This window comes from Talpa occidentalis, unplaced genomic scaffold (assembly GCF_014898055.3).
Source record: "Talpa occidentalis isolate TD23 unplaced genomic scaffold, MPIMG_talOcc4v2.1 talOcc4.12, whole genome shotgun sequence".
NCBI classification, from domain to species: domain Eukaryota; kingdom Metazoa; phylum Chordata; class Mammalia; order Eulipotyphla; family Talpidae; genus Talpa; species Talpa occidentalis.
The window spans coordinates 64,430,775-64,443,555 of NW_023601212.1; the positions used below are offsets into that span (position 1 = coordinate 64,430,775).

General features: G+C 42.3%; 1 protein-coding gene across 2 annotated transcripts in view; it reads right to left on the reverse strand.

Annotated features, from left to right (window-relative positions):
* Positions 1 to 12,781, reverse strand: part of MPZL1 (myelin protein zero like 1) — a 53,865-nt gene that overhangs the window by 15,315 nt on the left and 25,769 nt on the right. For both annotated transcript variants that reach the window (XM_037506551.2, XM_037506550.2), the window contains exon 2: positions 1,754 to 1,920. In XM_037506551.2, the coding sequence (XP_037362448.1) occupies positions 1,754 to 1,920 (167 nt within the window). The remainder of the gene's footprint in view (positions 1 to 1,753; positions 1,921 to 12,781) is intronic.

The window sequence follows — 12,781 nt, forward strand, 5'->3', positions numbered from 1 at the left end:
AGCATTCAAATAAGAATTTACCTTAGAGAAAAGTGGCAGCCTGTCACTGCCAAGCACTGACAACCTGAAATACACAACACCAGTGAAGCAGGTACAGTGTTAAAAGACAGTCAGCATGTAGCCAGGACAACAGTAACATTCTAAATTGTACATGCACAGTTAAACAACATAGGTTTGAAGTGCAGGGGTCCACTTAACACAGATGGACCAGAGGAACTAACGGAGGTGAGCGCTTCCCAGCCAGTGCCTGATGAGAGGAAGAAGACAAAAGGAGGAGTGCCAGAAACAAAATCAACAATTTGGCAGAAGGTTCTGATTCTTCCAGATCGTGTTGACGTCTTTTAAGACATGACCCCTTCTGGGATACAGGCAATGAAGCTAAAGAAAATGGAGGAAGGAGGATTGGCATCATATAGAAACATTCTTAGAATAATTAAAAGGTAAAACAACAGATAGAAATTATGATGTATTTCTATATGTCTGTACAGTGACAGCCTGCCTCTGCTCTTTCCACTTCCACTTCTGCCATCCCTGAACAGGAAAGTCCAACCCTTCATTTCCTCCTCTCCTCCTCTCCATCTCCTCTTCTTTCCCCATCTACATAGCATAAAGATGGCAAGGGTGATGACCTTCATGATGACCCACATCCACTAACTGATGACTAATAATTACTTCCGCTGAATGAAGTCTAAATATTAAAAAAAAAATCTGTTCATCGACTGTTCATGTTATCAGTAAGGTCGCTGGTTAACAATAGGCTATTAGTTAAGTTTGAGGGAGTCAAAAGTTCTATGTGGATTCTGTGCATTCTTGGGGGGGTCAGTGCCCCTAACTTTCGCGTTGTTCACCGGTCAACTGTATTAGCACCTCAAGGCTTGGATACTGTCCCAAGTACTTAATCAGCAGCCACTGCACAACCAGTACTCCTCTAGTTGCTAACTAACCCTCCTCCCAAGCCTCTGGTGTATTTCCATTCCTTCCTGACCTTACGCAGAAGTCATCAGCACACCAGTCTTACTCCTAATTATTCCCCAAGTGAGAGCAGAGATTGTGTTGTGCACATTTTTGAAGAGCCTACAATGATGCCCACAGCACAGGAAGCTCCGGGTGAATATAGCTGAATCAAGACTGTGAGTCAAGAAACTGATAATTAAATCAGAAAGGGACTTCATATATATATATATATATATATATATATATATATATATATACCCATATATATATATGGGTAAAGTGTGTGTGTGTATATATATACATACAGTGTATATATATATATACAGTGTATATATATGTATATATGTATATACAGTGTATATATACTTCATATATATATATATATATATATAGAGAGAGAGAGAGAGAGAGAGAGAGAAAGAGAAATACTTAGAATAAATGCAAAATGGGCAAGTGTAAGCTGAAAACAGATAGGATAATCACGTTTAAGAGTCCCCAGTATCAGTTAGTGACTGCTCTGTGGAAAAGATAAACCTCAAAATGGTGTTGTGTTGATGGTGGAGAGTAACCAGGAAGATGACAAGGGTAGGGTGTCAGGCAAAGACAAGGAGACAGGCTGCCTATAAAAGATGCAGAACTTATGTTCTCTTGGAGAATTTGAACAAGAGAAGACCTGGGTTCTGCAAGAGATGGCACACCCATGACCGGAGAGTGTGCAGCCAGAAGCATGGCTCATTGGTCACACTACTCAGTGAAGAACCGGTTGAGTGGACAGCGAAGAGCAGGCAAGCATTCCTACCGACACGGGGGCTTCGGTCCCCTGCGGCTGGAAGCTCCAGGTGACTGAGGTCAACGTGCCGGTCATGTTAGTGGACTTGAACTTGCATGTCAGCTTCCCTTGCGTCCCATTTGCCACGAAGATTTCCTTTGGTGTGTAAACCTCCAAGGCCGATACGCCAGTGGTCACTGAAGAGAGGGAAGAAGGGCAGCTTAAGAGTAGGATTAGCATGAATACCACTGTGCATATATATCAGATAAGACCATGAAGCAAAACACAAGAAAGTTAGGAGATCCATGCTGTAATGCACTGCCATTGTGGACAGCATATTCCATGGCCAGGTACTGTCCTCCAAATAGGATAAACTGCTGGCAGTCTGGGATTGTTTTTGTTTTACAAGAAGATATTTTTACTAGTTCAGCCATACCCACTGTTTGTTTTCTTCTAAATGAGTTTTTTAAGGAGAAACTTTAGGTTTACTGAAACAATGAGCAGAATCTAGTGTTCATATAGATAGTCCCTCTTCCCTCTCTCAAGGCCCAATTTCCCCTATTATGAATATCATGAATTAGTGTGGTATTTTTTTTACATTTGATGATTGTTACATTAGTGTAAAGTCACAGGTTACATTAGGGTTCATTCTGTGTGGAACATTCTATGGGTTTTGATAAATGTATAATGACATATCTATCATTGCAGTAAAATACATAAGAGTTTCGGTGCCTTAAACATCCCTTGTATCCCACCAACTCATTTCTCTTCTCCTTCCCTTCCCACCAACTCATTTCTCTTCTCCTTCCCTTAAGCCCCAGCAGCCACTGAGTTTTTTCTGTTTCCATATTTTTGCCTTTTCCAGAATATGACACAGTGGATATCAAACAGTAAATTTAGTCCTTTAAGATTGGCCTGTTTCATTTAGCAATAATCACTTAAGTTTCCTCCATGTCATGTCATGGTATGACAGTTCATTTTTAATGGCTGAATGACATCACTGTGTGCATGTACTACAGCTGACCCATACACCTTCTGGAAGACATCATGATCACCTCCCTAATAGTCTATTATGAATGATGCTATGACCATATATTACTTCTATAAATAGTTCTCATATTCATTTGTCACACTTCAACTGATGTCATGCTGAACTTTTCTCATCTTCCACATTGAAAGCAATTAAAACTATTCTAGCTAAGAATACCTCATTTTAAAGCCACGTATGTTACTCAGCTGACCCCTTTCCTATAAAGGACTTCAGTAAAAACAACAAATGCTTAACATATTTTGGTTTTGCGAATGAAATCAAGTTTTTTTTCAGTGAACCTAAGCCCAGGAAACAGTCATTAAAATCTCCACCACTTGCAATATAAAAACAATCTTTTTCAAGACCTGTAATCAAGGACTGCTACTCAAATAAAAAAATCTTTACTCAAAGGACACTTCCAAAGACTAAACAGATATTAGAAACTTATTTAGCCTAAAATTGGAAACAAAGCTAGCCCAGAAAAGATTAGACCCATCATTTTTAACTGTTTACAATTTATTTATTATTAATAGAATTTATTTATTTTTATATATTTTACAACATTGCTCATTTTTGTAAATGTTTGCTTTCTCCTCTCAGGTGTAGTCCCCATGGAATTCCCACCACCAAGTCACCGTGTACCATCCCCATAGTCCACTGTGCTCTTTCCTCCCTGTTCTGTCCCCTCTCTTTCCCCCTCCCTTGTAGAATATCCCTGATTTATAGTTGCCTGTTAATTTTGTTTTTTAATTTATTATAATTATTTTTTTCCTGATCCCTTATTTGGTTCCCCTATAGTCCTGCTATAAGTGAAACCATCCAATATTTTTCTTTTTCCTTCTGGTTTATTTCACTGAGCATATTCCCTTCCAGTTCCATCCATGTTGCTGGGAATGGCATTAGTTTATCTTTTTTGATCACTGAGTCATATTCCATTGTGTATATACACTGCATCTTCTTGATTCAGTCATCTGTTTTGGGCATTCAGGTTGTATCCCTATCTTACCTATTGTATATAGTGCTACAATAAACATAGGACTGCAGGTATCCTTTTGAATTTATGTTTTTATGGATACACCATCTTTAAAATAAGATACAGGGCCTCCCTGGTGGCACAGCGGTTGAGCGCTGGGCTGCGAAGCTGCCCGCAGCCTCTGCAGCACCGGCTCGATCCCTGGCCGCTGGGCGGGGTTTCCACATGGGGACCTCTCCTGCGCCCGCTGCTCCCCTCAGCAGTGCACTTCGTCAGTCTGCCTGTTCTGCTCTCCGCTCTGGCTCTCGTGAATTCTCTCACCCTCCTGTGCTTCTGACTGTACCCCAGTGCTTGTATAAATAAATAAATAAATCTTAAAAAAAAAATAAAATATATATATTTTTAAAGATTTATTTATGCATACAAGAGGGGGGTACAGGACAGAGATGCGGAGGAGGAGGTGGGAGGACCCACCAGAGACAGAGCGGGGAACAGAACAGGCAGACTGACTGAAATACACTGCTGAGGGGAGCAGCAGGCGAGTCAGGAGAGGTCTGCTGCGCCATGTGGGTTGCTCCCTGGCCAGTGGGGTATCGAACTCGTGCTGCAGAGGCTGCGGATTGCTTTATAGTGCGGTGCTTAACCCCTTGCACCACCAGGGAGGCCCCAAAATAAGATAAGTTTTTTAAAGAAACAGTCTTGAGAGACTACGTTATCTGCCATATTCCAGTTATTCTCAGAATGTAACAGATGAGCAGAATAAGGCTGTGTGTTTGTTAGGGGGAAAAGGATGTCCCAAAGCAAATTCCATTTAGGCTTTGTGGACTCCACCCCCACGCAAGGTCAAAGCCAAAGACACTGGGAACTCCAAATCCCATCACCACCAAAGGGAAGGTGGCTGGGACCTGAGGGTGGGGTTAAGCAGCCAGGTGGATACAAAAGGCAGACACGTGGGCTTTGGGGGGTCCCCCATTTTTGGCTCTCCGCCAGCTCGCAGCGTCCGGCCAGCTCTGAGAGTGACTTTGGGTTTCCAGGTCGTCGGATCGGGTAGGACGCATTAAAGACTTTATTTCCCTATTTTCTCCCTGAGTTGTACATTTTCCTTATTTCTTTTTCTCTTGTAAATAAACCTTTTATTAACCCTTTTGTGTGTGTGTCTGTAGTGGAGTATTCATAAGTCCCTTTAAAGCGCGCGGGTGAGGACCCACAGCCAGGAACCCGTTTAATATCCGGGTTGCTCTATAACATGTTGTCACCGAGACTGCTGGTCATAGTTAGAATTTTTTCTTCCTGAGGTCTTAACTATGACTCTAGGCCAAGGAGAACCAAAGTCCTCCCCCAGTTCTCCCCACCATCTCCCAAATGTTTATTCTCAGGACACAATGAGCACTTTTGGCTATTCTTTTAAATAAACTGATAGCCACACTGCATCCAGCAGATTTTTTTTCTGCTAAAGAAGGTGGATTATTATTATAGGGAACAATGGATTATTATTTGCAGTCCAAACCTCCAAACAAGCCCTTCGTTCAAACAAGAAGCAAACAAAAGACGTTCCTTGCTATTGTGGGCAGGCAGAAAAGTAGCCCCAGGGCCCTTGAGTTCAAAATGAAGGACAAAGCACAAGACTGGATGACTGGACCAGCTGGTTCCAGGAAGCTGGTGTGTAACCCTTACTTTGTGTGATTTTGACTAGTTTTCTCCAAAGTGGTGAGCACGGCAAGGAAAACCACAGTCTTTAAGGTCAATAAACAAAGTTTCTCAAGGATTTTCTCAAACCAGATCCCTACCACAAGGCCTGTTTGCCATAACTGTTACTCTGAGATGTCATTTAATGGTGGAACTAGGCCAAGTGTCCAAGTTTACAGGCACGGAAGTTTCACCAAAAACACTAACCAGACCCCTAAATGGCTTTGGACAATCTTGTATTTAAGACAGACTTAATCTAATTGTGCCAAAGCCAGTTAATAAAAGGCTTTTTTTTTTTAATATCTCCTTATTCTTTGCCTAATTTTAAATATGTAGCTATTAGAACCACGGTTATGAATTTCAATTCTAATCCATCAGGTAGACACAGAAAAAAAGAAAATGACTCCACATGTCTCTAATCAAATTCCTCTCACCCCTGCCAGTTTCTGTCTTTCCGACTCTTAAGTCATGATTCTTAAAGATTTCCATCGGTCATAAGATGAACATTCCAAAATTTTGGTCTCTTTGTTATCTCTTCTTCAATAATCCATGCCAGCCCCTCGTCCCCATGGTCGTACCCTAGACCAGGGTGCTTCAACCTCAGCGCTACTGACAATTGGGCCAAATTATTCTTCATTGTAGGGGGCTCGCCTGCGTATTGTGGGATGTTCAGCAGCTTTCCTGGCCTGTCCTAGTTGTCTACAGCATCTCCCTTCCCAGTTGTGACAACCAAAAATGTCGCTGGAACTTGCAAGGGTTCCCTAAGGGCAAATCGCTCCTGGATGCGACCACTACCCTGGACTCAATCACCAATACCTGTATCCCCACTGCATCTCAACTTCAGGCTTCTCTACTCTCTGAACACACATATATTTCCAGGGCATTTCCCCTAATACCTTGAATTCATTCATCTTCGGTCACATCGGAACTTAAAATCCAACATTCCTCCTGTCTGTTTACAGTCTCTCGTTTCCAGCATGTCATTTGTCCCCCTCAGATTAGATTCATGGGGTATCAGATGCCTCATCCCTTTCCAGGCAACATTAATTCCCTTGCCTCTGTCTCCCTTTAGGGCAGTCACCTGGCCAAATCTCAATCCTGTTTAATCCCATTCTCTATTCACTCTGCATCTCTACTGGTGGCTCACCATAGCTGGAGAAAAGTGTGCAACCCCACTGACTGGTTTCACCATAAGTTCAAGGCCACTAACTTCAAAGGGACTTTAATGCTGCCTGGCAGTGCTTTCACATTTCTGACTCCACCTGCTCTCCACCATCTTATTTCTGTATTCTACCTTCTAACATCAGCTCTCTACCTTCTCCCTCTTCTCACACTCGGTTAATAGCTGCTTCCTATTTCACTGGAAAACAGAAGCAATCAGAAGAGCACTTCCTCATGATCCCAATCACAACTACCCGTCTCCTATATCTGTGTCCACACGACCTGCCTGTGTTGAGCATGTCTGCAACTCCTCTACAAGTTCAACCTTCCCATTGCGTACCAGATCTCATCTCTCTCTCTCACCTATCCTTCTCACTTAAGGAACTTGATCCAGCAATTCTCTCTTTCTCCCCAAATTTTTACTCTCTACAGAGTTACTGCCACCAGCCATATAAATATACATATTTTCCTAGCTAAAGAAAGGAAAAATTTAGAAGCTGAATTCCCTGTAGCTGCAGCCCCTTTGCCTGCCTCTATTTTACATATCTTGTCTATACTCCCTGTATCCAATCTCTCCCTTTTCATTTTCTCTGGAGTAAATCCATTCAGGTTTTCGCCCTCCAGTCCTCCACAAAAACTACTCTTACCTGGGCCTCCCTGGTGGTGCAATGGTTAAAGTCTCAGTACTGTCAAGCTATCCCAGCAACTGTGGCAAGAGTTCAATCCCCGGACAGGGAGCTGACTCACATGGCACAGGAGACCTCTCCTGTCTTGCCTGCTGCTCCCCTCAGCAATATATTTATGTAGATACACCTGTTCTCCTCTGTCTCTAGTGAATCCTCTCACCCTCTGCCCTAGATCCCAGTTCTTGTATGCATAAATAAATAAAAATAAATATTAAAAAAACTATTCTTATTAAGGAATCCAAGGGCTTCTATATGGCCAAATCAATGGTAAATTCTCCAAACTTATCTTAATGATCTACCTGCAACATTTGACAGCGTTGACACACTCCCTCCTTGAAGCAGTGTTTTTCCAATTTGACTTCTGAAACATAACTTCCTCTGGATTTTCTTATCTCATTGCTTGTTCCTTTTCTGGTTCTTCTGACCTCTACATGCTGTAGGGTGCCAGATCATTCCTCTGACCTCTTTAATATCCATTCTCTTGGCGACATCATCTAGTTTCAAGACTTTAAATACCTCCTAAATGCTGATGAGCCCTGAGTGTGTGTGTGAGTGTGTATATATATGCACACACACAAATATCCATTCAACAATTTCACCTGGATCTAACTGGCATCTCACATTTAATATGTCTAAATTGAATTCCTAATTCTCACCTCCAAAGTCACCCTTCTGGGCCTCCCCTGGGTTGCAAAGCTGCCCGCAGCCTCTGCAGCACCGGTTCGATCCCTGGCTGCTCCCCAGCCACTGGAGGAGGGTCCCACACGGCACGACAGACCTCTCCTGCCGCCCGTTGCTCCCCTCAGCAGTGTACTTCGGTCCTTCTGCCTGCTCTGCTCCCCGCTCTGGCTCTGGTGAATTCTCTCACCCTCCCGCGCTTCTGATTGTACCCAGTGCTTATATAAATAAATAAATAAATAGATCTTTAAAATTTTTTTTTTTTTAAATTAAAATAAAAAAAAAAAAGTCACCCTTCTATGGTCTTCTCCATTTCAGTAAATGGCAACCCCAACCTCCCAGTGACTGAGGCTCAAACCCTGGAATCCTTCTAGTTCTCCTTTTTCACAACTTACCTCCATGCCCTCACAAAACATATCTCCACTTAGAAACATATCTCAAAATTGATCCCTGCTGCTTTCAATGCTACCATCTTGGTCTAAGCCACATTGTCTCACCTGAGTTAGTTCAGGAGTTCCCTAAATTGGTGATTTTGCTTCCACCTTCACCCACTTCACTGTGACCAATCCATAGAGACCAGAGAGATTTGTTAAAATGAAACTCAAATCTCCTCACTCCTCTGCTCAAAGCTCTCCCAAGGATTCCCCACATCAACCAGGATTAGTTTAAAGACGAAAGCCCCACATGAGCTAAGTCCTGGCCACCTTTCATCCTCTCTTCCCCTCTCAAACATGCTGCAGCAGACAACCTATCACCATGCTGCTCCTCTGCCTGTGATGAGTGCCCCAAAATAAGAGGAATGCTACACACATAGAAACAGGAGGTATCCCAGAAGGTAGTGAGGCCTTGAGAGACATGGGAAGAGCAATGGACTGTGTGCAAGGCAGAGAGTCCAAAGCTCTGCACCTGGAGCTGGGAGAGAAGTTTCAGGGGAGAGCCTTGCTCACAACTGCTCATAACCTCCAGGCGCATCATCACAGAATCCTAAAGGACTTTACCAAGAACAGTTCACAGTTGCTGCTGACACTATATGAATGGCATCTTGTTAGGAAGTTTCTCTTGTGGGGGTAAAGAGAGAATCTAAAACACAGGTTTCCCTCTTAGACAACATTCCATGCAGCCCGAGCAAGGGATGAGTTCACCGTGTTTTTAAACAATCGGGAATGGTTTGCTTTGTCCAGTCTTTTTTTTTTTTTTAGAGTGACTAGGAGTATTATGGAAATGCATAGTAAAATTATTGTGGAATCCAGATGGCTTGTCTCCAGAGTCATAAAAGAGTTTCTAGGGGCCAGTTAAAATGGCTAAAAATGCAAATGCAAAGAACACTAAGATGTAAAGAAACTATTGTTTCAGTTTACTTCATTCCATATCACTGTAGACTGGAATCCCAGTCTGAATAAGATATTAAGTAGGTTTTTCTTAGAGCTAAGATTTACTATATTTGTGACTACAATTACAGTACAGTGGCAAAAATTCACTGTTTAAAGTGTTAAAGCTTTGCTTCAAAACCTCATAGTTGAGGCAAAAAGAGTCTCCTGTTGAGTCCTAGAAGAACCAATGACCTTAGGAATAAAAACATAGAAATGAAATAAAAAGATTCAGGGACATACACACGTTTTATATCCTGCCAATATTGGATTCTGAGTTACCTATTAATTTACCTGTTAACTTCAGAATGGTAATGGGAACTGAGCTTACTTTCTTCCTAAGTAAGGACTCTTGCTAAGTTACACTAGAGTTTAAAGGGCAAGAAAAACAAAAATAAATACAACCCTTCTCCTAGAGTACTCTGGGAAAGAAAGGTCTCTAAAATGTACCACTTTGTTCAAAGGTGCCATTTGGCAGTGAATGATACTGAACCCCAAAGTGGGAAAGCAATTCAAATGAAGCAGCTTGCAAGCTCATTGCCAAGTAATCAAAAAGTTTGTTGCCATCAATTGACCAAGGGTCATTTCTATAGTAATCAAGTGACACCCAAAACTTGATCTTCTTCCATTTTGGAAGGAGAACCAGGACAGTTGGGGAGTGGGGGAGTAGACTGTGAATGACAAATCTGGAGTACAAGATTCATTCATCATATCCACAAAGAAGAGAAACAAATTCAATAAGGGTCTGTTCAAGAAGCTATTTGCTGACATGATCTATTCTATTGATAACATGTTGAATTATTGAAGTATACAAAGTCAACAATACCCTCAACCAACATACAAGATGATCTTACTCCAAATGAATTTCAGCTTTTACACCATAACAGCAACTGAAATATCCTGGAGTAGCATTATTACAAACAAATAAACATTTTCATGGCCCTCACAGGGAACCTGAAACATATTGACTAAAGCAATTCCTGGTCAACTCACTGCTAGGTCCATTTACAGTTCACTGGTCTCTAACAACCTTATCCTTTTAACACACCCACTTAAGGTTTTCCTTAAAATCAAAAGAAAATTCTTGTTTAGAAAATTTTTTGAAGCACTTTGAGGCTACCAGTATATTCTCCTGCTTAAAAGAATAAGTACAGGCAAGTTACTTAAACAGCCTGTCTCGTTTGCTGTTGGCAGGTAATGATAGGCCGGTACTGCAGTACCTCGAACACAAGCATAAATATGACCTTTTAAAACATACTAAGAGAAAGGATCCAAAGAAAACACTGATCACAAAATGCTGACTGGGGGTTATGATGGGATGAGGGTGGAGGGGCAGAATGTGAGGGGCCTACAAGGTTGGTAATGCCCAGTTTCCCAGGCTAGGTAGTGAGGGCGTGGGAGGTCACAGTAAGTCTTACTCTGTAAACTGCATTCACAGTCTCTCTCTGTCTCTCTCTGTCTCTCTCATCTATTTTGATTTTTTCATAACAACAGTTCTTTTTTTTTTTTTTAAAAAAAAAAAGAGAATGTAAGGCATTAGTAAGTTGATAAGAGACTTGCTTCCTCAATTCCAAAATGTTCCAGTGAAAGCATTCCGGAAGATTCCCCCACAGTCATCTGGGTTGGATGGATAAAGTAGAGCAAACTAATGACGCATGCTAGTGGGAACAAAGAGGGTATCATCGGGGCCACCGCACCCCTCGGAACAGGGCCACTCTGTAGCTTTCTTCCATGAATCAGGGCTATTTTGGACCTCCCTTGACTGGGCTGCACAAAGTAAGAAAAGGTTACAAAAATATACTCTATTCAATGCGCCCTGAGTAGTAATAAATTAAGCTTTTCATTTGTCAGGAACACGTTCTTCTGCACTCTTTGTCTGAACTTATGCTCCAGGCCTCAATCTACAAGTGACTTCCTCCCATGTCTGCCCCCAACTCCCTACCCACTGGCGCCGACATCCTGCCCTTCCCTCTCCAGGCACTCATCACCATCTGCTCAAATGGCAGACTAAGATCAAGACCGACTGTGACCAGGACCTGCAGGGACTGTGTTGTACTTTGGTCACCCTCATGTCCCATTACCTCACAAACGTCTGCCCTTTGTCAAGGTGCTCAACAAATACCTGTTTGAATATAGGAGAAAAATGAAGGGAGAAGGAATGAATGAGACAAAAACTACAAACTCTAATAAATTCAACAATAAAAATTGTTCTTCTTTCACCACAAATGCTTCAGCATCATGCCCAACACAAATAGTGCTTGAAGAAATTATGAAGATCAGGTTGAAAGCCAATGCGATCTTTGGGGCAGCTTCGATATGGTTCCTCCAGGGCTCATCCTCCCATTTAGATGAGCGAATCCCAAAGGAGCCATCTTTGGAAACATCCAATTAAAAAAATCCATGTCCTTTTACTCACACCCAGGAGCAAATTCCTCCCAGACTCAATTCCTTCCACTCACGATTGATGGCCAGCTGGCCACATCTCCATCTTTAACCTTTTTGCACCAACAAAGATCTCTCTGTTTCTCAAATGAGACCTATCCAAAAGTTCTGAATCAGGCCAGTCATCGAACTAATCACTTGACTCTTTAAGTCCTGGAGTTTCTGTTTTGCCCTTCACTATGTGCACACTGTTCTTCCTCTGCTGTTACTGCTTTCCTGTTTTCAATCAACCATTCATTCTCTCAAGCCTCGCTGGGACCTGGCCTCTGCCCTTAATGGACTGACAGTCCTGTGGAGACAAATAAACAGACGCCCACAGTGCAGGGGCCGGAGTGTTGCACTTGGCCCCAGGGGCACACAGGGAGCTGGTGCACAGGCACCAGGCAGGGTTTCCAATAAAGACCAGTCTCCAAACAAGTTGTCCCCACCAGCACCACAGTTGTCATCATCCTCAATTGTATCACCTGCGTCGAGGGTCCAAACACTTCTTAGTTCTTAGCAAGCTGACAAATAAGAAATTTTTGGGAAGAAATCAAATTTTTCTTGTAACAGATGAGAGTGACTGAATACTGTTGAAAACTCTGGAGTATATTGACAGATAAAAGAATGACACTCTGACATATTTTATACTTATCAGGTGCTGAAATGGCATATCGAAATTTCTATTCAAGCAAAAGACTACTTTACTTTAAATTTTCCTGCACTCTCAAATCTCATTCGAAGCTCTATGAGAAGGCATTTGAACCAAGATTGAATGCAAACTAGAAAAGGTCAATATAAAACAATAGAGGGCCTCCCTGATGTCCTAGGGTTAAATCCCAGCACTATCACCACTACGGCCTCAGTTTGATCCCTAGCCAGAGAGCTAACCTACACACGGCACAGCAGACCTCTCCTGTCTCTCCTGCTGCTCCCCTTAGTAGTGTATTTCAGGCAATCTGCCTGTTCTGCTCCCTACTCTGTCTCTGGTGGATCCTCTCACCCCTGATACTTCTGGTCTACAACCCAGTTCTTGTATGCATAAATAAATAAATC